This window comes from Cladophialophora bantiana, assembly GCF_000835475.1.
Source record: "Cladophialophora bantiana CBS 173.52 unplaced genomic scaffold supercont1.15, whole genome shotgun sequence".
NCBI lineage: Eukaryota > Fungi > Ascomycota > Eurotiomycetes > Chaetothyriales > Herpotrichiellaceae > Cladophialophora > Cladophialophora bantiana.
Genome location: NW_015971589.1, coordinates 302326 through 327752, shown reverse-complemented (window position 1 = coordinate 327752; position 25427 = coordinate 302326). Strand labels below are relative to the sequence as shown.

At 50.4% G+C, this 25427-nt stretch overlaps 9 protein-coding genes across 9 annotated transcripts; 4 read left to right on the top strand and 5 right to left on the bottom strand.

Annotated features, from left to right (window-relative positions):
- Positions 1-369: 369 nt before the first annotated feature.
- Z519_09303 (uncharacterized protein) lies at positions 370-1807 on the bottom strand (the record flags this gene model as incomplete). The annotated part of the gene is made up of 5 exons (XM_016767027.1): positions 370-492; positions 689-1070; positions 1130-1226; positions 1284-1390; positions 1440-1807. 5 exons carry the CDS (start codon positions 1805-1807, stop codon positions 370-372), a joined length of 1077 nt encoding a protein of 358 aa, XP_016616543.1.
- Positions 1808-2653: 846 nt separating this feature from the next.
- Z519_09302 (uncharacterized protein) lies at positions 2654-6079 on the top strand (the record flags this gene model as incomplete). Its single annotated transcript, XM_016767026.1, has 1 exon — positions 2654-6079. The coding sequence occupies one exon, from the start codon at positions 2654-2656 to the stop codon at positions 6077-6079; it is 3426 nt and encodes a 1141-aa protein (XP_016616542.1).
- A 712-nt stretch (positions 6080-6791) lies between these two features.
- Positions 6792-9260, top strand: Z519_09301 (uncharacterized protein; the record flags this gene model as incomplete). Its single annotated transcript, XM_016767025.1, has 2 exons — positions 6792-7590; positions 7654-9260. 2 exons carry the CDS (start codon positions 6792-6794, stop codon positions 9258-9260), a joined length of 2406 nt encoding a protein of 801 aa, XP_016616541.1.
- A 1100-nt stretch (positions 9261-10360) lies between these two features.
- Z519_09300 (uncharacterized protein) lies at positions 10361-11229 on the bottom strand (the record flags this gene model as incomplete). The annotated part of the gene is made up of 4 exons (XM_016767024.1): positions 10361-10412; positions 10460-10701; positions 10760-10986; positions 11037-11229. The coding sequence occupies 4 exons, from the start codon at positions 11227-11229 to the stop codon at positions 10361-10363; spliced, it is 714 nt and encodes a 237-aa protein (XP_016616540.1).
- Positions 11230-12298: 1069 nt separating this feature from the next.
- Z519_09299 (uncharacterized protein) lies at positions 12299-15478 on the top strand (the record flags this gene model as incomplete). Its single annotated transcript, XM_016767023.1, has 7 exons — positions 12299-12380; positions 12426-12565; positions 12950-13086; positions 13137-13285; positions 13335-13529; positions 13580-13803; positions 13883-15478. The coding sequence occupies 7 exons, from the start codon at positions 12299-12301 to the stop codon at positions 15476-15478; spliced, it is 2523 nt and encodes an 840-aa protein (XP_016616539.1).
- Positions 15479-18016: 2538 nt separating this feature from the next.
- On the bottom strand, positions 18017-18445 carry Z519_09298 (uncharacterized protein; the record flags this gene model as incomplete). Its single annotated transcript, XM_016767022.1, has 1 exon — positions 18017-18445. The coding sequence occupies one exon, from the start codon at positions 18443-18445 to the stop codon at positions 18017-18019; it is 429 nt and encodes a 142-aa protein (XP_016616538.1).
- Positions 18446-19022: 577 nt separating this feature from the next.
- Positions 19023-19805, bottom strand: Z519_09297 (uncharacterized protein; the record flags this gene model as incomplete). Its single annotated transcript, XM_016767021.1, has 3 exons — positions 19023-19182; positions 19231-19513; positions 19565-19805. 3 exons carry the CDS (start codon positions 19803-19805, stop codon positions 19023-19025), a joined length of 684 nt encoding a protein of 227 aa, XP_016616537.1.
- Positions 19806-20374: 569 nt separating this feature from the next.
- On the top strand, positions 20375-21468 carry Z519_09296 (uncharacterized protein; the record flags this gene model as incomplete). Its single annotated transcript, XM_016767020.1, has 5 exons — positions 20375-20416; positions 20535-20803; positions 20858-20900; positions 20956-21220; positions 21275-21468. The coding sequence occupies 5 exons, from the start codon at positions 20375-20377 to the stop codon at positions 21466-21468; spliced, it is 813 nt and encodes a 270-aa protein (XP_016616536.1).
- A 74-nt stretch (positions 21469-21542) lies between these two features.
- On the bottom strand, positions 21543-22879 carry Z519_09295 (uncharacterized protein; the record flags this gene model as incomplete). The annotated part of the gene is made up of 4 exons (XM_016767019.1): positions 21543-22133; positions 22185-22430; positions 22482-22753; positions 22807-22879. 4 exons carry the CDS (start codon positions 22877-22879, stop codon positions 21543-21545), a joined length of 1182 nt encoding a protein of 393 aa, XP_016616535.1.
- Between the last annotated feature and the right edge of the window lie 2548 nt (positions 22880-25427).

The window sequence follows — 25427 nt, the reverse complement described above, 5'->3', positions numbered from 1 at the left end:
CGACGTATTGCACTGTGTTGCAAATGCAGCGCACCATCTCGACGAAAGGACCACGGCCGAATACATAGCTAGACGAAGCAATGCTACGATGGGTCTGTCAGATGAATGCATCACTGTGTTGTAGGGATTTTACCCAGATACCGATATCTATTCAAACCATCCTGCCAGGCTACGAAACATTGAGTAAAGCGGGTAATCTGCTATCTGGGTATTTATTCGCGTATCTAGTGCACTTCGTGTCTGGCCTCGACGCGCAGAGTTCTTGGTGGGACGGGACACGGGTGGGCGCTCCTTCACCGGTATCTGTCTCCTTGCAAGTGGTCCGAGAATGTCCCAAACCCGTGAACCGACTAGAGCTGTTATGTCCCTTTAGTTCTTCGGTAACCCGAGCGCTTCTCTCCTTCCCGTGGAGGCTGGGTCAAGATATGGCTTCTCACCAACGCCCGATGCGCGTACGCCGACTCTGATTCCATCCACCAGGTGAGTGTCGGGCTGTTTGGCGCAGTTTTGTCAGTTCAATGCATAGTATATCGTAGGGTTGAGGGGTTGTGCTGGAACTTTTTGGATGCTGGACAAGGCTAAGACTCAAAAAAAGGGGGGCTAGCCAAGCCTTTCCGTTCTGTCGCACAAGAGGCATGGCCTACGGTTTAAAGACTTCCAATGTGGACAATGAAGAATGACAACGTACCGTTGCGGCATGCAAAGTGCATGCATTGCTCCAGATGGCACATGCTTGCTTCGTCCAATGCATTCTTGCCACACAGTCGTGATTGCGTGTGATAAGCCTGAGGACATAGTCGCGAATCATCTGATCCTCATAGTTATAGACATCGTTGATTCGTGTGACGTGTAGGCCGACGCCCGCGAAAAGGGATTTCCATCCAGTGACTGGGTGGGTGCGGATGACGGGATGCACAGGGGCGAATTTGTCGCCGACATTCAAGGGCGAACCGCGGGGCGACATTAGCTCGTAGCCGCCGGCTTCGGATGCAGATTTGAAAACGGGTTGAGCGCAGGTGGCGGTCAGAGTCTCGAGGAAAGCGGCGAAAGGTGGAGAGAGGCGGTCATAGCTTAAGAGCAACGCGTGTCAATGGAATCAAAGGGAGCAGCAACTGGGCAGGGATCGTACAGTTCATAGCCAGACACCCAAAGTGTGTCTCCACCGGATGGGGGTGTATCTTGCATGCGCAAGAAGCTGAAATCTGCAGGACATTCTTCGAAGAGACCTTTGACAAGTCACTGTCAGCCAAATGTGTCCGGAACCGTCGGGGCAAAAAACGAACAATCACTGTGCCATTCCCGGCTCAAGTCCTTTGGCTCGCCTGTGCTGTTCGGTCGATTCTTCATCGTTGCATATAATTTCTTCATGGCTTCCGAGTTGATAACATAGCTGTATCCTCGTCAGTACTCCATAGTCTTCGCATGTCAAGGAGACCCACATGTTCTCATCCGTGGTCCCGTCTGCCATGGGAATGTTGTTGGGGTCATTATAAAGAGGATGGACGTGCAAGCCATGGTCCTCAGGTCTGCCCGTTAGCTTGCCCAACAGATACGTGATTCTCTTCTGCTCTTCAACGGTTAAGTCGTCTTGAGGCGCGCGAAAGAAAACAACACCGCGCTCGCAGATAGTGATGGCAAGATCTCGAATCTGATCGTCCGCGTTAGGGGCATTCAACATGTCCTTGAGTTTTGCAGTAGGATATTCACGCCCGATGATGGGCGTCACGTCAACATATTCGAGATGGTCGATTGACCCCGAGTTTTTCAGCGGGGTTCGCCGCAACTTCATATGTGACATGGAACCCATTGTTTTTCTGAGAGTTGACGGCGAGAAATGTGCTGTGCTGTATCCTAAGTTGTTTCCGTTGCTCCCACAATATCCAATTGAGGCCTGTTTGCTGCCACCATGAGAAACCAAGCTCTCAGGATATCCCCCTGCCCTTAATATCAATAGGTGATCGACATCGTGGGGCTAGAGAGGAAATGTCTCTGGCATGAACTTGAATGTGGAGTCTTCCACCAACATTGATGTGGGGAAGGTGTGTACTATCAGATTGGAGTAGAGAGTCTTCCCCATGGGGATTGTTCACGGTCGTTCATCTGCCGAAAACATCATGTACGAAAGGATGCTTGGCTGCGATCCCAACCGCACATGTATTCGAAGAGGAGTCGACCTAGCCATGCTCAAAACGTTGGATGAGACAACGTAGAACATATTGGAGCGGGCACCGCTGGCTTGTAATGGAGCAATGGACCATTAGGGCTGCAAGATTTTCGGATGGGACGGCCACTTTCCGACGGAGGCCTGACAACAAAATACAACTGCCGAGATGTCTGCGACTCACTGCTCGCTCACTCTGCGACTCGGCTTGTGGTTGATCCTCATGTTGTCTGGAGAGGGCCAACAGGAAGAGCCACACAATGTGGGATTGCGAGATTGGCATACATATCATGTGACATCGCGTCATTCGTCGCGTATGTCACACTTGTCACGCCTTGAACGCTCTGCAGGCTCCACTGCGCCTGCTGCCTTAGTTGCCCCTCGCGTTGATCACTGACCGTGATGACCCGGAGGACTGATTGTCTGTCTCCAAGCATGTATTTGAATGTCTCAACGTCTTCATGCGGTCCTTGATCCGTCGTTGCCCTCAAGATGGTCTTCACGGACAGCGAAGACGACGACCTGGATGCCCCGCGCATCAAACGAGAAGGTGCTCATAACGCCGAAACCGTCGCAGGGAAGGTAAACAGAAATTTTAACGAGAGGACTGATGCCAGTCCAAGCACAGCCAGCGAGGCGGCAATTTCAGACCGCGCAATAGGGTACGATGATCGAAATACACAAAAGAGACCTCGCTCTGAGCCTGCTCTAGCTAGACATATTCTCCACGATTCCGCCGATGAAGAACTTGAGCGGCTTGAGCAAGAATGGAGGGAAGATGGAGAGGAGAAGGCCAAGAGCGAAGCGCCAAAGACAAAAAGGAGAAGAGGGATGACTGCTACAATTGCTAACGTTGTCGGAAATGAGCTTGCTCCTCGTTCGAAGTTTAAAAAGGCGACAGGTACAACAGGAGTCGGAAGACGTGAGCCTACCAGGAAACGCCGGAAAATAAGAGAGAACGGCAACTCCGACTCGGACGAGGATCTCATGGAATGGACCATGCCAGACCACGTCCGAAATCGAAGAGCGAAATTTGACGAGCGAGCAAAGCAATTGAAAGAAGGTGGCTTGGCCCTGCCGCCCACATATGACGATGTGGACTTCTCGGATACTGAGAGACTGCAGGAGCTGAGAGAGCGGCCGGACTTTCCCCCATCAAGCGCGTCTCGAGCATACAAGGATATTGAACTGCGTTATTCACTCGGTCTCATCCCTGCCCCAATCGCACAATTCTTGCGCGAATACCAGGTTAAGGGCGTGGCATTCATGCATGAACTTTTTGTCTATCAGAAGGGCGGAATCCTTGGTGACGATATGGGTTTGGGCAAGACTGTACAAGTGATTGCATTCTTGACCGTCGCTTATGGCAAGACCGGGGATGAACGTGATCAAAAGAGAATGAGAAAGATGCGGCGAGCGAATCAGTGGTACCCGAGAACGCTCATTATCTGCCCAGGTACACTCATGGAGAACTGGAAAGATGAATTTCGCCGTTGGGGCTGGTGGCATGTTGACCTCTACCACGGGGGTGCATCGCAGAGACACGATGTCTTCTTGCAAGCTCAAGCCGGTATGTCGGAAGTCATGATCACGACATATCACACCTATCGAGCCAACAAGGGGGAAATCAACATGATTCAGTGGGACTGCGTCGTTGCTGACGAATGCCATATCATCAAAGAACGAAAATCAGATACCACCAAAGCGATGACCGAAATCAATGCTCTCTGCCGTATCGGTCTCACAGGAACCGCAATCCAGAACAAGTACGAAGAACTATGGACACTTCTCAACTGGACCAACCCTGGCAAACTTGGACCGATATCGACGTGGAAGAATTCTATTTGTATACCGCTCAAGTTGGGTCAAAGCCACGATGCTTCTCAGTATCAACTGGCAAGAGCCAGGAAAACGGCCAAGATGCTCGTTCAGAATCTTCTGCCACAATTCTTCCTCCGACGGACAAAAGCCCTAATCAAAGACCAACTGCCGAAGAAATCAGATCGCGTGGTATTCTGCCCTCTCACCGTGACTCAGGCAAAAGCGTATCAAAATTTTCTAGACAGTGACATTGTCCAATACATCAAAACAAGCGGCGATCCCTGTACGTGTGGAAGGCCGAAAAAGGCGGGATGGTGTTGCAGGATGACGCTGGACGACGGCAGCACATGGCAAAGCTGGGTCTTTCCTGCAATCGCAAACCTTCGAAATCTATCGAATCATCTGGCGATTCTTATCCCACAAGGATCGGACCCAATGGACAAACAAGCGAAGGATCTCGAGATGCTCCAGATCGCAATGCCTGATAAGTGGAGGGAGATCTACCAAACCCGTGACAGCATTATGCATACTGGCAACCCAGAGTATTGCGGAAAGTGGCGAGTGCTGAAGAAACTCCTCACCTTCTGGCATGAACAGGGTGGTAACAAAGTCCTCATCTTCTCACACAGTGTCCGCTTGCTTAGGATGTTGCAGAACTTGTTCATCAGCACCAAATTCAATGTCAACTATCTGGACGGAGGCATGCAATATGAGGATCGGTACGCAGCTGTCAAAGAATTCAACAGTGATCCGACACAATTTGTCTTCCTCATCAGTACTCGGGCCGGTGGTGTTGGGTTGAATATTACGTCGGCCAACAAAGTGGTCATTGTAGATCCGAATTGGAATCCCAGCTACGACTTGCAAGCGCAAGATCGAGCTTACAGAATTGGTCAGACGAGGGACGTAGAAGTATTTCGCCTGATCAGTCAAGGTACTCTGGAAGAGATCGTGTACGCTCGCCAGATCTACAAGCAGCAGCAAGCAAATATTGGATACAACGCAACATCTGAGCGACGTTATTTCCAAGGGGTGCAGGACAGCAAGGATCAGAAAGGGGAGATCTTTGGATTGCAGAATCTTTTCGCCTACCAGAACGAGAATCAGGTCCTGCGCGACATCGTGAACAAGACCAACATTGCAGAGTCGAAAGCCGACGTCCGCGTCGCAAATCTTGAGCTTGAAGAGCACGAACGCGACACCGATGCCGAAGAAGACGGTATCAAGGGTGAAGATGGTGCGCCACGTCGGATAAAAACCGAGCCAGATTCGGAAGACGCAGCAATGTCCCAACTCGCAGCCGAAATCATTGGGGAGGAGGACCGATCATCTCGCTCCCGCTCAAAAACACCTTTCGGTGTAGCCAAATCGGCTGTCAAAAAACATGATCCAGTCCAAGCCATCCTCTCCTCCGTTGGTGTATCGTATACGCATGAAAACAGTGAAGTGGTTGGCTCTTCGAAGGTCGAGGCGCTACTGTCTAAACGAGCCGAAGAAGCCGCAGCCAACAACAGACACTGGGACACTCAAGAGCAACAAGCCAAGGTATTCTTGGATGACGCGCCACAGTCCCGACACAGCGATGAGGACGAGGATCTTTACGACTACGTCTACGACCATGCATATCACGAAGACCAGCACGACAGGACTCTCACACCCGACGGGAGCAGCGTGCGATACAGGTACCGCCCACCTCAAGCCGTGCGGAACCGGCAATTCTGCAGCATGGCCAGGTGGGCCGGCTACGGAGATGACGTGGTGTCCTTTGCGTTGGTAGTGGAGAGTTGGACGCAAGCGCAACGAAGAGAGTGTCTCGATCGATTCTATCGCCATAGGAGAGATGTGCTTCGTGGACTGGTCAAGTCCGAGAGCTCTTGTGGGAACGTGAAGAAAGAAGAAGTCAAAGAGGAGGACCAAGACGACGTCAAGATCAAGAGACAGGAAATGCAGGTGAGAGAGCCAAGTGTCACAGCCGACAACGACACTGAACAAAACGACGCGTTGAAGCCCAGGGCAGACCCAGGACCTGAGAAAGAACCCGACACAGAAGTTGTGGACATTGAGTCGGCAAGTGAAGATGAAGACGACGAGCTTTGATTTGACCTACCCTGGCTCCCCTTGGAAAACGGGTAAACGGAAATCGGCCACGCGGACTACCACTACCATAATGTGATGATTGACGATGTTGATGACCTTGAGATACCCCCTGGACTATCCGTCCTAATGGATGCTTAAACCCATGATTTATGCAATTGTCTAGATAGTTGTACCTTGGAAATTAATTCCCAGGCGGTCGGTGGTGAATAGGACCTACCTAAGTACTCCGTTCCACAGACATTGAGTCACTGACCTTGGAAGTAGGAGTTCTATGTACGCAAGGCATGACTACTGACAATAATATCTCTGGAGCGATTGCGAGCTACGTCTGCCCGTGCCATTAGAGTCCAGCCTGTCTGGTGCTCACATGGCGCCCAATACACAACCCTGATCCTTGTATCCTCCGGCTTGGTTCTTCGCGCCAAGCGTGTCCTTTTGTTGACATCAACACCAAGAGGTGCAGTCCGCGTCGTGTGCATTTGAATGCAGGCTGCATATCTCTAGCTTTTGATTTTGTTTAGCGGCGCGGGCTTCTGCCATGCCGCAAGCATGTCCGACTAAATCATTCAAGATTGGCTCCAAAGCAGTGCTCCAAGCTGCCAACCCGTGAACGCGCTTGATCCCCCTTGCGTTGACAGTTCCCAGCACCCACATTTGAACATCGGAACTATCACATGGCCAGGTCACAACGGCAGTATCATACGTGGCAGAGATGAAGAGCATTTTTCGGAAGATTGGAGGAAAGAAGAAGCATGACGAAGAGCGGAATGCATTGAAGCCCGACAATGCCAAAGGATATGCTCCGCCAGCATCGACTCCCCGCCTTGCTCAACAGCCTGCTTCACAATCCATTCCGCAAAACCAGAATTTCGGGTCTTTGGCTTCTCAAAGGCAGAATCGAAATGTTCCTCAACGACCTAGCCCATCTGGAACAAATACACTTCGTGTCACAGCCTCTTCTCCGCTTCACGACATTAGCAAGCTACTGACACAACCAGCATCAACTTCAATTGACGATCCAAGAGCTCTGATCCAGATTAAACCACGTGCACTTTGCCTGGTATGCTGTAACTTTGACCCAACCCAAGCTCCACCAGATGGCAGCTTGCTTCAAAGACCATGGGCCAAAGCGGAGTACAATATCCCGGATGGAACGCCATTCGGAAAGGTAGTGGTCGAAAAGTCAGAACAGTTACTTGAGGCTGCCAAAGGCGGATGTCCCTACTGCGTTATGGTTGAATCAATGCTTGGGGCATTACATCCTGGTTGGGAGACCGACAACGCCTTTGTTCATATCTTTCTAGCGTCCGGCCTGCCTGTAGTTGTGCGCTTGACCTTTGGTGGAACGTCCACCGTGCCGATGACGAGAGAACAAATTCTCGGGCTTGGTTTCGAGTTACCAGAGGGGCGGAATATCGGGTACCTCATCGAGGTTAAGGACCGTTCGAAGCCGCCCATAGAAGTTGAGATCTATCGACCTGTTATTCCAGATAACCAGCTCACAGTTGGTGGTACGTCATTCAGCTCAAGCAAGATGACATGTGTATGAGATAGGCGCTAACGGTCATGTCCAGATCTTGCTTTAGCACCCTTTGTGCAGCATATGGGCTTTGCGGAAGAGATCGCAGAACACTCTGGGGATCAACAATGCTTCGACTTCATCAAAGAGAAGTTGGGGACTTGTATCAAACAACACAAATGTGGAAAGGATGGGGGTCTCCCCGTGCTTCCCGATCGTGTCATCTGGATCGAAGCCAACAATGCAAGCCGCATTCAGCTTTTGGAGCCGAAGAACATTTGTGCACCGTTTATCGCCCTCAGCTATTGTTGGGGCCCTGTGGGTCCAAATACGTATCTCACAAACGCGCGAAACCTGGAGGCGAGGAAAGCTAGCATAGAATTCAATGATTTGCCGCCTCTCTTTCAAGACGTGGTCGACGTGGTTCGCTCACTTGGGATTGAATACATCTGGATAGATCGACTCTGCATCATCCAAGGAGATGACGAGGACTTTCATTCCCAGGCGCCGAAGATGGGAGAGATCTATGGAAACGCTACTCTGACTATTGCAGCAGCTTCTGCTACCACCGAAAATGACCGTATCTTGGTTCCAAGGGACGAAAAATGGTGGCCGTTCGATCTGAACTTGGATTTTGATGGAATCGGCTCTGTGAATCTTCGATTCCGGCGCCGATCACATGCCTTGGGCACGGAGGCCTCAGGGGGTGATTATGGCAAGATGTCTACTAGAGCTTGGATCTGGCAAGAACGTCTCCTGGCTGCAAGGACCGTCTTCTTTACTCCTACAGCACTGAGGTTCGAATGCCGTTGCCATTCTTTCTGGGAAGGGTTCTGTAAAGGCCGCACAGGCTTGTCTTGGTCCGCCCAACTCGACAACATTACACACGTTGCTTGGACAAGATTGGTCGAGGAGTACATGGGCAGGGATATCACCCGACCTTATGACCGGCTCCCAGCCATGGGTGCCGTTATGAAGCGCATTGAAAAGAGCACAGGATGGTCGCCTTTCTGGGGTTTGTGGACAAACGCACTTGCCGAAAGTCTGGCTTGGAAAGCTCGCGCGAGCGGTTCCAGAAACTGTCGAATGAATCCAGGCCACTACGCTCCGACTTGGAGTTGGGCCAGTGTGGACGGTCCGATCTCTTACGCATCTGCCAGACCACGGGGCGAATTCGACAAAAACGATCCAATACAGTGGGATCTGGAATATCGGGGTCTTAATGAGGCTTCAGGCTTGATCAGGGTATCTGGTTACATGATCCTCGTCGAGCTGGACGGTGTAGTCGAACGCAATGAGTCTCACGGCAACAGTCCTGCCGAGGAAGAGAAATTCCGGTACAAGTACAAGATAAAGTGCGAAAATGACCAAGGCTATGCAGTTACGCCCGACGTCGCTTTGAAGCCATGGAGCGGTAACATCAATGGCCATAATGTGTCGACTGTTGTCCGAGTTCCATATGGAGAAACGCCTACAGTGCAATCTTGGACCGCCCGCTGCGCTTGCCTTTTGGTCGGTAAGTGGAAGTGGAGATCTCTTGTTCTCTTGTTGGGCCGCTCGATACGGGAACCTGGTGCCTGGGAGCGGGTTGGACTGGGTGATGGAACACTGTTACCTTCTATGTTCTCGACGCGTGAGAGACAGATTATCGACATTGCTTGATGTTTGGCTGGATTGCTGTGTGCATCTGTAATCAGCGAGGTTTCCAACACCGGGGCCTGAGATGGTAGGGATTTTGGCCTCCGCCATGTGTGAATCTATAGAGGTGATCTTGCCATCACTAGAGGGAATGCGGCAGACTATCACAGGGATGAGATACAGTAATGGTTGCTCCTACGATAAAAACAAGCGTAGTTGAATCAAATGAGAGCTTGATTGGGTGAGAAGAGCGGAAGTGGACACCACATACGAGCGCTCTACGACATTTACTCTTTACTTCTTGAATAGCACTTCCAAAATGCCTTGTTGGCGGCAGCATCAACCATGACATCTATTACCGTGTCCGAGATCTCTCGCGTGGATCTCCAAGGACTCGAAATCGCTGGGCCGGCTCCGGGCTCCTGTTCTCTTATAACTGGATTGAGCATTTAATGTCACATCTACAATCGCTGTTCCCAATAGTCCCGCCCTTTATTTGGCCCCCGGGGTTTCTCGATGGTTGCCAAAAAAGGATTCTGACCTTATTTATACAGCTCAGTATGCAGCCCGCCATCTAACCCTCTTGACCCAATTTTTGTGCGCTATGTATCATATATTCTCCATTCGATATCCGTTCGACTAATGTTGTGACCGACGGAATGGTGTCCATAAGCTCCTCTCGTCCATTGACCCTATCTCCACCAGAAATGGGCTCGAAGCATTCACCATGCGCATCGAGATAACGAAGATCGCCGCAATATTCTATTGTCACGGGGCAAGGAGGCTGAGACTGTATATTATATGTATGGCCAAAATGGGAAGATGTACTATAGAGAATGGGAAGGTATACCGACGACTATTTAGTCTTCTTTATCTACTCTTTCCCTTCTCTTTTCTCAATGTTCGGGCTTTCTTGGCAAGATAGGCAGAGTCTGCCGATAAGTGATAGTAGATATCTCTATAGTACGTGGTCCATACCGTACACGACTCAAACATAAGAGAAGAGACATTGCAGGGAGCGTGTTACTCATCAGGGGGCGCTCCCTGTAACAGAAGTCTTCTCTCAATAACTCCCTCGAGGCTTCAGCTAATTATGATAGTAAATGATCTCGCCTCCGTGTTCATTATTGGCCCTCATAGTTATTCCCAACAAAAACTACCAGCACTGCAGCGTAGCTGGGAAGCGGTAAGCTAGAATCCCAGATACAATACGAGGAACTTACGCTGCCGTCGCCACAAAAACTTCGAAATTCCGGCTCTTCGTTACGAAGGCGATCGCCGAGGCAAAGACCAACGAAAAACAGGCAATGAGTGTCAAACGATATTCTTGTCTCTCGGTGTAGGACAAAGCAAAGAGTGGGCCAATGAGGATGATGACGCTGATCAGAGTCAAGAAGCATCTGACCACCCGGCGGATGGTTGTCGACGAGTAGAAGCGCACTTCTTCACCAAAGAGTGGTCGATTCTGATGTTTCTTAATAGAGGAATGTCAGCTCGATCCCTCCAAAGGGGTGACTTCTCACCTTTGTAACAAAGACCCGAGAGAATTTCTCTTCCGCCCACTTCTCGAAAAGGTGGTAGTCTTCGACTTTGAGTCCCAGACTCGCTAGGTCGTCACGTTCATCGATCCAATGTGATTCTTCTTCGACGACGGGTTTGCGGCCATCGATCCAATGACTGACGCTGTCGGCGTACATGTCTCGCGCTTTTTCCATTTTCAAGCATTGTGAATGTATATACAGCCGCTTCTCTGGAACCGGTTAGAACTCAAATCAAACACAATTGCCGACTTTGGCATACGATATTGATACATCCTGCGCTCCAACGCTGTCATAATGGCTTTTCGTTCAATGTTCTGATCATTTCTTCGCGAGTGCAAGGAGTACAGGTCTATGGCATTCCCGGAAGTCCAATCGGCCGTATCCAGCGCCCTGAGCCTTTGCTCTAATTCGCTCAGTTCGTCTTGCATATGCAATAGAACTCGGATTGACATCTGGTCAAATCTTCTGAAAAGACAAAATACTTTGTCGCTCGCCATGAACTCTGCGAGGGAACCATATCCAGCTACCCGCGGACGCGGCGTTGTCATCTCGGTACCTGGCTCCGCTACTGCTTGACCGTGAGAACGGAACGGACAGCAGAGATGCTACTTACTATTCAGATCCTGAGACGGCGAAGTTTGCATTTGGCCACCAATTGTCGCAGGTGGTGGAGGTGATATGCCTTGCGCGGGTCCAGAGGCCGGCACGCTGGAACCATTGGAAGTTGCATGTCCACTCTCAGTATCTTGAGAAGAGCGAATGTAAGCCGCAGGCTGCAACTTGTCAGCCAGCCCATATCGCCGGAATTTGTGACAAACTTGCTCTCGCAAATCGTCGAACTCTTCCAGTGCCTAGGCGTAAGGGTTCTGGAAGAGGGTCGACGTTGTTCAAGGCTGTCTTTTTGAGCTCCAAGACATTTTGCACTGGTCTTTGTCATCACTACAGCCGGCAGTGGTAGAATCTGGCCCATTCTCACCTTGCTGCTGATGTGATCGACTTGCGAGTCTTGACGGCTCCTCATATCCTGACATTTGCATTGATTCTGGTGAAAAGACCGAAAGTCGTATCGGACGGGAAGAGGAGATCTATTTGGCCACATTCTGTCGTACATTTTGGAACAGCCATCATGTGTGGCGTTGAATTCTGGTGGTCTCGAATTTCGTGGCGTTGCATTATTGATGGCTGACACAGGGGAAACACCCCCCCAGCCCCAATCATCCAGGGGCATGCGCGCCCAGCCATCTCCAGCTCTCGTATACCCAACAACTGATATGTCGACTCCTGAGCGAATACGCAAGTTGACAGATATGGAGCATAGTTCAGCCATTTTCAGCTCACATGCTGAGACATCTCGACGCCACCAGAGTCGCCCTCGAAGTCAAGCTGCACAAATGGACGTCCCAGGACGGTTCTCGACCTCACTCCTTTCTTTTCGCTGCTCGCGAATCCTCAGCCTTTCTGGTCTCTTCAGCCAATTTCTTCTGAAATCTCAGTGTGATAACGATCAGGAACCAAGTCAAAATGTCGTCCCAGGCGACTACTCAGGATGGAGAAGGCTATGAGGACCCTTCCAGGCTGATGAGCAAAGAGGACGTACGCGGAAGTATGAAGTCGATCTTCTTCTAGGACCTCATCTCACGAAATCTAGTCTGTGAAGTCGTCGGGCTTCCGAAAGAGTCAGTCAACAACCATGAGCCGATGCCTGAGCCATTGCGGCTGGGTGCTGGAAGAGTTCGGGCTTTCGACAAAGGCAGGTTCTACATTAAATTCTGGAGACTGAATCTAACGGTGAATCAGACCAAATGCTTTCGTTCTTAGAGAAGCCATTAAACCTGGCCGGAAAACCAGAAATTCTCTCCACGCATCCTTTTCAGCACGCGACGAATAGTCCCCGAGCAAGTGCATGGCCGTTCAAACCAAGTGAGTTCTATTGATGTGCCACGGAGTTCGTTCTAATTGTGGTATTGCCGCCCACGACTTCAAAATTTCAAGCGATGAAATTACCAAAAGGGCCGCGTGGTCATGGTACCGGACGGGCATCTTGTATGAGAAGAGTGCTGAACACTGGGTCCTGAAGCGTGCTCATCCACGTGCTTGGACGTATCGACAAGCGACAGTAGGTCATTGACTACTATTTTCAACTCTTGTTCGATGAATGCTCACGATCCTCAGGACCAAATCGATCAATCCATCAAGACCTTGAGGGAGAGAGGACTTAGGGCAAAGAGTCATGCGCTATCGCTCTACCCTACTCTTCTGATGCACGAGAACATTGATGCTCCAACATGGGCAGAAAGATTTTCCAAAAGGTATGCGTCCGTCCAAAAGACTTGGCCGATCCGTGTCTAACACCAATTAGCGACTTTGATTATTACGCAGAAATGGCGCGAAACAAGGAGCTAGTCGACAGATCTACCCTGGCAGAGTACTACAAATTGATGGCGTATGAGTATGCCATGGAGGCCATGAACGAGTACCTGGAGCCAAGAGAAGCAGAGCGTGCGAAAGGTCTGGCGAACCTTTTGTAACCCATGTATCAGACGCTGACCCTTCAAAGCTTCAGGAGCCGGATTCCGAACCAACATTCAATGTTTTACAGAGGCAGCGCGAGAACAAGGAGGAGTGCTTGCACTTTGGGAGCATGTGGCCAAATTGCACCATTCTGATGAAAGTTTTCAAAAGTGGTGGACCCGAGCTGCGTTTGCTCGAGGACATGCTGAATGGTTGTTGAAAGAGCCTTATAAGAAATATCGTGAGTGTTCACCCTTGGTATTGAAGCCAGAATACTGATGATCTTTACAGACGGACAATCTAGCAAACCCCAAGATCCCATCGAGCCATGGAGACTCTGGCCTCCAAGGTCTCCTCGTCAGTCCACCCAAGATTGCGTTCCAAACTTCCTGCAAGGCCTGTGGGGCCCCAACGACTTCTATCGGACAACTTACTGGCTATCTCACCACACTTTGACCGAGGCAGAATATCAGTTAACGGGCCGCATGCCTCTGTCAAGTCTATTTGGCGCACCGGTACGTCCGAAGTTCATTTGCACCGGTCGATATCTCTCATCTGCGGCCCAGAGGAATATTTAACTCACTCGCGAGGCAGGATTTTGTCTTTTTAGAAACCTCAGAAATGGGATGGGCACAGGAGCTTTTTGGCCTCTTTTCCGACTTTGCCGTTCGGTCGGCGTTCGAGAAACAGACGTTGTTTAGGCAGAGGTACCTCCGAAAGGGAGTCTACGACACGCTGCCAGCTTCGGCTAGCGCCTACCACAAAGCTTTGGCAATCTGTGCAGATGACGTTGTATACGAACGTGCCATAGAGCTGACTCTCAAAGTTAACTTGAAAGCTGATGTGGATATCAAGAACAGCCCTGCTGAGAGAGACATTGAGAATCTCAGGAGAGATATTCAGTTGATCACGGCCCGGAGAGCGACAATGACTCGACAAGAATCAAAACTATGCGGATTCCAGAAGGCCGTGTCCGACATTATCCACCATTACTCAGACCGAATCTGCAACTCGAATACTCGAGCAAGCTTCATGGTCGTCCTCGCTCTGCAATTGGAACTCCGACAACTTCTGTCCCCCTGGCTACTGGTCAAGGCATTCATGAGCGTAGGGGGCAAGTGGAAATGGGGTCTCAGCCCACCCGGACAGCCAGTCCAGGCACCACAGCCGAGTTCTGGACTCGAAACTATCCCTTCATTCGTTGAAATGGGTCGTATCATGTTCATAGATCTCAAACTCGAAACGATACGTGCGCAGATTCTGAGGAACGAAACTTTACAAGGCGATGAGCTGCAAATGGCGTTGTGTTTCCGCCGGTTTCTGGAGACGGGCCAAGAGGCCCAGATGCCGCTCATGGCGATGGGTCTGCGGAGACGTCGCGACATTACTATTGTCGAGTACAACGAGACATCAGCTATCAAATGTGCTGAAGGCTGCACGTGTTCGTTGAGTACGCAGAAGGATCGGAAAAAGATGCTTGCTGCGAAGAGGAAAGGCAATGAACCAGTGATCACGGCGGAGCGACAGAAGATCCACGCCTGGTTTACTCGTGTTGAGGGACCGCTAAAGGCGACTGATCTGGAAAGTCCAGGAAGTCACGCCTTCCTCTCAGCCAACAGAGGTTTTCCGCAACGGCAAGGAGCCTCACTGTCCTCAGATTCATCGGCAATTCTGTCATCGGCATCGTCCATATCCTCCATCTCCTCATCCTCGCTGACCCCATCCAGCCCAAGACCTGCAATCAATCAACAACTCCAGCCGTCTTACACATTTCCCCACCACCAGCGTGCCTTAGCATTACGCGCAGCCAGGTCGAGCGGCGCCCTAAACTTAACGGATTCAACCAACTTACACCAAATCCACCCACCGACAGCCTCGTCGTCCCCACAGAGCCCGACACGAGTTCGAGACCCACCGGTGCGGACATTGCAACCTCCTCCCCTCCAAGCAACCGAACTCAGGCATAGCAGCATCCTCCGTTCTTCCCCTTCAGTCCCCATAATGCAGAAGTCGCCAATGACGGCGAATGCTCCACCGCCTCTACCACAATCACCCCAGAGGCAACACCCTCCCCGCCAATCCACGCTCCTGGAAGCAAGAAGCTCCAATGTCGAAGATGGGGGTACCCGGCGAGGGAAGCGAAGGAGTATCTTCGGCAACTTGTTCCGGCGGCGGGATCGTACAGGGTAGAGCGAGCTCGCATTTGTGTCCCTCTCCTTTACCTTGACGCAATCTATTGAGCTTGCTTGGAGTTGATTCATTCTCTACAGGTACGGCATGACGAATTGGAGGATGGTAATGACAGGAATACATAAACGCAGAGGATGAGTTGTTGGGATATGGAGTTGAGGGAGAGAGCCACTTCTTCCCGACGGATTGGACCCTTGACCCCTAGTACACGAAGCAGGGGGCATTCCAGCTGATGTATTGACTGATTAGTTAGGTGCTTTGTACATGGATTCCCATCGAACTATTGCGACTTCAAAGAGATGTATGACTAGATCCGTTCGGCTAAACCTGATGACCGTCCTGATCTTGGCTACCTCTACTGTATGAACGCATGCATGTCGAAGTAGCCAAGCAAATCCGCATGACTGAAGAGAAGAGGGCCAGGGAGAAGTCCAAGAGGGAAGCGGGCGACAGCGATAATCCTGGTGGCGGCAACGCTTACAACGGCAGCCCGAAGCCAAAGCGTGAGGAGAGGAGTCACTTGAAGCGCACCTATCCTGGTTACGGCAAACCCGGCCATCCCGAAAGAAAATTGCTAGATCAAGCACCCCAACAAGGCCCTACGTTCCCGAAAGGGCATGTTCGCTGCCAACGCCGACAACATGGCTAATAATGGGTATGGGCGGTGCTACGGAAACCAACCTCACCACCTTCGGAAATGCCTACTCTCGTGCCGACACCCCAGGGACGGCTCCCTCCCCTGAGTTCCATGTGAACGCGGCTGACACTTCGCGTAGTTTTCGAGCGCGGAGAGAAATAGGGGGTCCTTCTAGTGTAACAAGGCAAAGCGGCTGTGCTGTGCCGGGCTGGAAGAATGGTAGCAGGGGGGAAGTTATCTAGTCACATGTTAAACCGAAATGGGCAGGTAGGGGGGATTGCGAGACAGTTTACAGTGCTGGAAGAGTGCCATTCTTTATAATTTAGATAGAGTGTCAGTATTCTATGTTTTGATGTCGTCTGCCTATTCCTGAGTATTTTATCGGCCTTTTCCTACTTCTCAATGTCGTCGCTATGCTAGGCGGTCGCTGCCCTAGCTGCTGCCTCTATGGGGGTGGTATTGGTGGTGGTGTTGACTTGTCAGCGCCAACCAGAAACGCGTTCTCGATTCCCGACCTGCTGGACATGCCCCTGTGCGTTGTTGCACGTGCATGCCGAACCCTGAAGTGCTCTGTTACAATATTCGAGAGAACTTCGATTATGGAAAACCACCATAGCCTGAAGACAATCTTTCTTCTGTAACCAGTCTCTATTATGGCACAGCGCGAGTCAGGAGAATTCTCGTCGCGAAATATCGTTGACAGAAGACAAATTGCCCGCCATCACTGATCTCGCAATTGAGCTTGTAGGAGTCCTTCAGGGTGAGTACGTAGCAGGCTTCTGGCGCAATGACATCCTCAGAGGTATGATTTGGTCGACATGGTCATTTTTGTACGTCAAAAAGCCTAAGGTCTGGCGAGCTTCATCTTGGCCCTCAGCATTAGTCGACAACGTAGTGACTTACAGGTTTCTGGACTACATGTCGAGTGAGGCCGGAAAGATGGCGGAGGTGGTCGAGTGTACAACAACGCCTGTTGCACTACATAGCCAGCTAGTCAATGCTACATTACGTTTGCATGCGCTAGTTCTGAGTGTTCATCAACAAAGGTGTATTCACTAGCGCTCTTCGAGAACAATACAAAATGCCGCCAATGAATCACTCTCTTACCTAGAACCCTACCAGAGAAGACACGGGATATGAAACATTTCATTAACAACTGACTGAATATTTCTTGCCTAGTTCTAACTTCTCCGAGCCTGTTGGCGTACCGCTGCTCTAAAATACAGTATAGGGCCTTTTTGTGCTCCTTTTGGCTATAACAGTTCCCGCGGGAACTTCGTTAGCATTCTTTCTAAAGGCAAAGCTGACCAGCTTTTTTCAACGCTGGAGAAGCGAGTAGTGTTTCGAGTATATTCATTGGCCGACAACACGACTTACAGCATCTAAAATCCCTGGCTCGACAACGTTTTCAAGACGGGGTTCGACTAAATTGGCGACACCATGAACTACCCAACCTCGCGACAGAAGCTTTTGATACGACTCCTTCCAGCGACTTAGGCCTGTAAGATGTCATCGTGGATGCGCTGGCCGAAAATAGCACAGCACTACTGCAACAAGATGACTGGACTCATACGTTCGAAGAGAATGCACAGATGAGCTACCTGGTTACAGTTAAAGTGTCTGATAAATTGGAGAAATATGCAGCGGAGCCCTCAACGTCATCCCTTCGAGACAAGATCAACAGTAGACGCCAGAGCAAGCATTGCGGAGCGGCATTTAATGCATGCATTGACGCAATGGAGCCGGGAACCCAGCGGTGTAGAGAATGTAGAATCCGATATTGACTGATATAGCGTACCATGCATCTTCTCGTATCATCTCTTTTTTTTGTTTCTTGAAATTCACCTCTGATTTCTGCGTGATGGATGTATCAGGAATGACATCCTAGGCCTCGAGGAGCCTTAATTCGTCTTCATCTGTGGCTCCTGACTCCGAGAGGTGTTGACTTTCAAGGCCTTGAGAAAGCCCAGATGATGAGGGGAAGTGCAGATCGGATTCTCCCGAGGGTTCGAACTGTATATCGGGTGGTATGGTATTGTATCGATGGTTAAACAAAGCTTTTTGAAGTGAGCAGCCATCCAGGCCTCATAGACATTCCTCATAAACCTGTATGCCGGCCATTTCTCTTCCCCATCCAGTGCGATGAAGTCAAAAGTATGAATGGGATGACTGTAGAACATAGTCTTTTTGCCTTCAATGACGGGATAATGGCCATAAATCCTCACAGATCGGTTGTCGTGCGAGATAGAAAAAGTAAGAATCTGTCGATGCAGCTCTTTTTCACGCTTCACAAGCCGGAATAGTTCCACGCCTTGAACAGCGAGCGTCATGCTGTGTGCGTTCTGTCCATCCGCTACGTCGAGTGCGGCCACACTGCCCTTCACTACGCTCGAGAAGGAGGGGAAGTACATGTACTATGTCCCCATAAAGAAAGAGTTGTCGTCAAGGTCGCCGACAAATGGTTGACGTTCCTGGAGTTGAGTTTCGGTGAAAGCTTCTCTTCGGAACCCTTCGTCAATGGTATAGAGTTATTCCAGCCTTCGTTAGTGCTTTCAATTAGCAATCAAGGGCAGCGGCACCATACATTTCAAAGATTTCTGCGACGGGCACGATCAACTGAGAAACGTCTCGGATAACCCGGGTTTCATTTCATAAATTTGCACTATAAACGAAAGGACGGGAAGCTCGTTGCATCTTCGTGTTGCCGATTTGCAAAGCGTTTCTGCCAGCCCAGTGCTCCGGCATTGCGCCAAGCTCAGACTAAATCTCTCCCTTTGCCCTGAGGCTGCTCTGAGGCTAAAATTGCAGCGCAGTTCACGTTGCCTGAAAGCACTCTACCGCGGGCGCAGTGTTACCCATCGTGGATTTCCATCTCTTCTTAAGGTTCAAACCCTACATGTTCCAACGCTAAGAAAAGTCTACGTAACCGGTGCCTTTGACAAACGTCGCCAGCCACGGGCCTTGATCCTTCTCGGAAAGCTCCACGTAGAACTTCCCATGTGCCTCTCCATCAATAGCACGGTACACAGCAGCACCATCAGCCTTGCGCTCATCTGCATAATAGAAGCTGCCTCGATTAGCATTTGGCCATAACTCAGGACGTGGCATAGACTACCTGTATCCGCGGTCCGCGTAGACTGACGCTGCCGTCTGGATCAAGTGCGCTGTAGCGCTCTTTCCCATTCCCGCACTCATCAATGCTGGGATTGGCTGAGAATTCGTTATATTTCCAGTAAAGATAAAGGTCCGGGCTGCATCCTTCGGCAGCGCCTCGAAGGACTTGACGGCTTCTTTTGCCGCAGCGAGGGCGCTGAAGGTATTGATATTCATATCACGGATGGCATCCTTGAGAGAAATTTCCAATGGGTCCTCCTTGTTCACGAACGAGGCCGCCGCAGCTGTCTTCGTCAGCATCGAAACAATAGCAACGAACAGCCCCAGCCACGAACCGTTGTAGACAACTACGCTTGGATGGCCAAGTTGCTTGCGGACGGTTTCGAAAACTGTCGAGACGCCTTCGGGATCTGTTAAGTCGGCCTGGATGTGGAGTCGCTTGTCGCTTGCGTCTGCCGTAGCTGTCCGCGACACTGTTGCCATCCTGTACCCTTTGGCAGAGAAGGCTTTGACGACGCCGGCTCCTACGTTTTGGCCGGCACCAAAAACAAGGGCGATTGGCAATGATGCGGACATGGTAACGTGTTGCACAAGTAGCTCGTTGAAAATGAAGCAGGGGAGGACAACTTTGGACTCCCTGCACAATGTGACACTCTTTGCAAACAACAACGCTGGAGTCCTGGAACTGTTACGACTTTATTCCACATGACAATGATCCCTTTATACTTCTTGCTCCGACAAGTCTCTAAGGAAATCCCCATAGTTCAGGATGGTGGACGGGTTGCTTAGCAATCGCGCTTCTTCCGCCTTCAATATTTGCCCAGGAGTCGGAGAAAGTTGCTTCACTTTACATAATTCTGCCGCCATCCGCTATCGACAGTATCGGCGAACAAACCAAACATGAATTATTAATATTACTTCGCAAATACTTTCCAGTGATTACAGTATACACGACCGGATACCTCTCACTTCCATGGCACTGTGTGATGGGTCCCGCGATGGGTATAAGAGGATGCGACAGCATCCCCTTCTGTAGATGCATCACCACAACCAAACGAACCGAGTAAGACAATCTATATTATCCTAACCCTCTTCAACATTCTATACTGGTCACTTATCGCTGCCTAATATCGACGAAACTGAAAATGGTGTCCTGGGCTATCACCGGCGCAACGCGAGGCATTGGGGTAAGCTTCCTCAGATCAACACCACAATCACATCCTCAAATGCTAACAAGAGAATCTTGGCAGTTCGGCTTCGTCGATAATCTTGTGAGTCTACCGTTACAATTGTAGTCTTGGCAAGGGCATACCACTGACGGCGCCGCCAAAGTCTGTCGATGCGAAGAACCAAGTGTTTGCCATCATTCGAAGTCGAGGAACTGCCGGTCCGCTTGAGGAGCTTGCTGCAAAGCGCAAAAACATCCACATTGTAGTGACCGATATCTCCGACCCGAGGAAATTGGATCAGGCTGCCGCTGAAGTCTCTAAAGTAACGGCCGGTTCGCTTGATGTCTTGATTCTCAACGCTGGCTCCGCAGGGCCAGAGACCAGCGCGCTACCGCCAAGTGCTTTGTGAGTGAACGGGCCTGGATGCGCTTGAGTGTTCAAATTGCTGACACAGCGCAGTCATGGCAAGGAGGAAGCGCTGGAGAAGGAGATCAATGAGAACGTATGAACCTTCAGCTAGACCTTGAGCGATACCAGCAAAGGTTGACTGCACACAGATCAAAACAAACCTGATCAGCAACATCTATGTTATCAACTGCTTCCTCGGCCTCATTCGTAACGGCAAAGAGAAGAAGATCATATTCATCTCCAGTCAGAGCGGAGACGTTGAGTTCACTCGTGTCACTGGCCTTTCTACCGTGCTGGGATATTCTGTCAGCAAGGCTGGCATGAACATCGTCACCACCAAGTTCGGCGCTGAATTGGCCCAAGATGGCATCAAGACACTGTCTCTGAGTCCAGGATGGGTAGATACAGATGCTGGTCAGTCGATACGCCAGGCGAACCGTGTCGGCACAGATGACTGACTCAGAACAGCGCGAGCCGTCACAGGCGACCCGGCTATACGTAAATTCATGCTACATGCATTTCGAAAGCTCGACCCAAGCGTCAATGGACCGATTTCGGTCGATAAATCAGTCACCGATCAGCTTCAGGTGATTCAGAGCTTGACGGAAGCGAACAGTGGGAAATTTGTAACACATCACGGAAATCATGATGAGTGGTTCTAGTCCGGAAGCTGAATGGACCTATCTTGATAGAAGATCGGAACAGCGGATGGAAATGATGGGGCTATGGCCTGAACTCATGCAAATGGTGGTATGAATGGAACTCCACCAACAACCGCATCGAAAATTGTTAGATAATCGACTTGGTTCTCCGCATTGAGATCATGCTGGTTCCACACAGCCTCAACCATATGCTGAATAAGATGAATGTGACTTGATCTTCGTCTTCGATCGTGCCGACTTTGTTGAAAGACGTCCAGGATAGCAAGGCGCTGATCATCGCCAACTGCCTCGCAGGCGATAATGAACAATGGCCACGCGTTCTGGCATGTTATCATCTTGGTCAACAGCGATATTCCCTCTCTCACAAGTCGCCTATGACGGAATTCTGTTCCTGAAACGCAATGGACGGCCCGATTGACATATATCAAGCACGCGAGTCGATGAAGATCGGCGACCATAGTATTCCGGTCTATCGGGGTCGCAGATGGTACGTGAATTGGGCCATAATCTCCCACTGCCCTGGAAATGTTCTGTTCCAGCACCTCTGTGCGCTCCATGTCAGCATTCGCATAATTCATCTCAGAGGGTTTCGCGACTAGAGCTCGTCTACATGTATGTACAACGAGCTGGAGCACATCAGTTGGACAGCCGATGTTGTCCTCTACCTGCCGAAGTATTAGTTGATGTCGGAGAAAATGCAAAAGGCTTCCATTTACCTTTAGACCGCTTCCCTCGATGGCTCTGGGTGATCTTGCTGTTGGAGCGAAGCCGCAACCTTCATAAGGAACCTTCCAATGCCTGATTGTGAACTCTGCGAGGACCTCGTGATAATAAATCCAATCAAGGAAGACCGAATATTCTTGCCGAACCAGCTTGTGAATTGCTGGTGACGTGTTGATAATCCTTTTCACTGCGCACAGATATATTACCCAACTCCCTTTGGAGTTTGATTCGAGCGAGAGCTGTGATCATTAGCCGACCATGGCAAGCCTGTCCGGACCGGGTTATACTACCTCATAATGATACAAAAGCATCGTTGCCATCAGGTTCTGGAGCAGCGTCTTCTCGTCGAGCCAGTTGACGGACTCTTTAACTGATGATATGACAAGATGCTTGTAGCGAAAGCTCTTCAAGCTCCCGTGAAGCTGTAGTGATGCGAGAGCAAACACGCCTTGTAGGACTGGATTGGTCGCATCGGATGGATCTGAGAAGGCAATTGTCAAGATAAATTGTGCCAAAACCTCCTCGTCGGTAGGTCCTAGTACCAGTGATCTTGATTCGTTGACTGAGATGTTTAGGTCAGTATGATGATTGGGTCTGGAGAGTCACCCTACATACAGAACCCCAGTAAATGCGACTCTTCTCTGTTTATGACGGTGGGCGATAGATAGGTCGGGCGAGGGACTTTCATGGTCCGAAGGTAACGAGCTACAGGTAACTGCCGTTAGTATCAAGCGGCTTGACGGTGTGTCGGGGTGGATTTTCACCCGAAATCTTTCCGTTCTCTAGCTCCTCCGATAGCGATATGTCCCAGAAAGAAGAATTCAGGAATCCTTTGACATTTGATTGAAGAGCATTCACTGCACGGCGCGTGTCTCGCAAGATGATTGCTCTTTTTCTGTCGCCCTCTCGAGGCCAGGACAGCTGGATGCCATAGCCCTGACAGACGCGCCGCGCCTTCGTGCAATTGCCACATCTCGGCCAATGCGAGTCACATCGAACTTTGCGCTCTAAGCAGAAATCAGCACATTGACAATCGTACGGGATCTTATCCACTCTTGATGTTTGCCTCTGCAAGTCCAACACCCTTTTATTCCCATGGCGAGATCCTTGTGGACCAAGTCCACATGCTCATCCTCCAAATTGTAGAGACTGCTGGACTCTTATCACAGCCTTAACTCGATATGGATTCAACCTGAGTTCATGATGCGCCGTGAATCTTTCTCTGGTGCGATGTTTATATGACGACGGACAGTGTTCTCACGCACTTATTCACCCCAGTCCGCGCCCGTCATATCGGGCCAATCTGAGCAGAGGATTAGTCAGGCACCACACCTAGGATACGCCAAATCTCGGAGAAAGTTGACTATGATGATTAAGCCAACAACACCCACGGCTCAGCCGGCTCGCACGAGCACGGGTGAGAACAGGGCCGTATCACCCTGTTTCTCGATCGGGGGTGAGCCGCGAGCAGTTAAACCACACCTTGGCAGCAAATTCAACTCTAACCGAATATTTCCTGCTCCAAAAGTGCGCAACGCTCCACTACTTGTTCGGGCCTGCAGGACAATAGACTCACCTTCACGCTCGGGGTTGAGCGCTGAAAAGTCGTGGACCAAGATGAATCCACAACGCAGGGAGAGACTCTTTACGACGTGTGAGCACCAGAACCAGGGGACACCATTTGAAAACCATCCGACCCGTCAGTATCCAGCTCGGACCTGGACCCGAAGCGCGTCCTATCAAACATCTGGATGTGGTGTCGTTTATCGACGAGGTAGGTCAACCCCAGCTTACATGCGCTTTAGCTCGAGCCATCGAGAGCGGAGCGTTCATCCAGCCGACGGTGTAGTCTGGGGATTGGACATACTCGCCGCGAAGGAGACAAGCCGAAGAGGCAGTTGCGCAACTCAATGTCAGCCCTTGCCAATCCGAATTGTTAAATGAGGTTCAAACCTAAGCCATGGCTCAATAGTTGAGATGAATAAAGAAGCATGGTAACGACACTGAATCAGGCTGAGAGATAAAATAGTGGCTCAAGAGCTTCATCGCTATCGTCTAGCTCCCCGTCCAAGCCAGTCCTCCTTGGGCTGACCAGAATATATCTCACATTTTTGGAACTTGTTGGCCCTTCTCCTGCAGATTTTGCTGGTTGATCCAAATGTCATCGCTCCACGAGCGCCGCTACCAGGTCGTCCTGATGGTATATAGCTGGGGAATGTTCAACATCGCGTGCCGCCAATCCCCTTTCAGCCGTCAAAGGAAACCCGATTACATTCACCAAGCCCTTTTAGGCTACTAACGGTGCCCACTCGTTATATCCTTTCTTCCCTTCAACGTACGATTCCGTTTGATCCCTCCCTTCGATGCACGCATCCCGGGAAGGATTCGCAGAAGGAGGGAAGTCATTGCTTCAAGTGGTTCGAGTTGGTTGAGCCGCCCAAGTGCGAGTGCGAATGTGAATGCGAATGCGACCTCTCTCGTTGACACGGATGACGACCTCCAATCGATCCGCACGAGTATATCGCTCGATCAAATCGAATGCTCGACCTGGCATGTGAAAGCTATTCTGAGGCATGAAAAACTCGTCCAAGAAACCTCGGGCGCCCCGGATCCGGGCGCGGACATTAATTGCATGTCCCTAATACATGCGCAAGTGAACAATGTCGGCATTAAGCCTCGTCACAAACTCTAAGAAACCCAAATCTGCGTTCCAAACGGACGTGCAGTCAGCGCCTTGGGCTTCGATGACGTGTTCCTTCAATTTCTCTGGTAGAGCCGCAAGCCAGCTCGGCCAGATCCTCATGCGTTTCGCCGTCAGTGAAAACCTGCAATCACCAAGTTTCAAGATATTGGAGGATACATCATCTTTTGAATGGGTACAAATTGTCGACCAATATGCCACTTTATGTCCTGTATGAAAAGCATAACATCAAAGGTAAATCTATAACTCACAGACCCATCAACCAAAAGACCTACACGAAATATATCTTCCTAGCATCAGCAGCCAATGACTTGCCTTCAAGGCCTTTTGAAAAGAGGGGTTAATGGGACACATGACGATGCTATGGAGCGATTCACGCAGCTATACAAAAGCGAAAGGAGAGATATGAAGAGGCCGAAGAACGCGCGAATGGGAAAAGAGTTGCATCTCAATACGAAGATGCTGGCACTAATACGTCCGCTGATGCTCGCGATGTCTTTAGTAGCTTTCCCGCCATTACTGCGCATGATAGTGC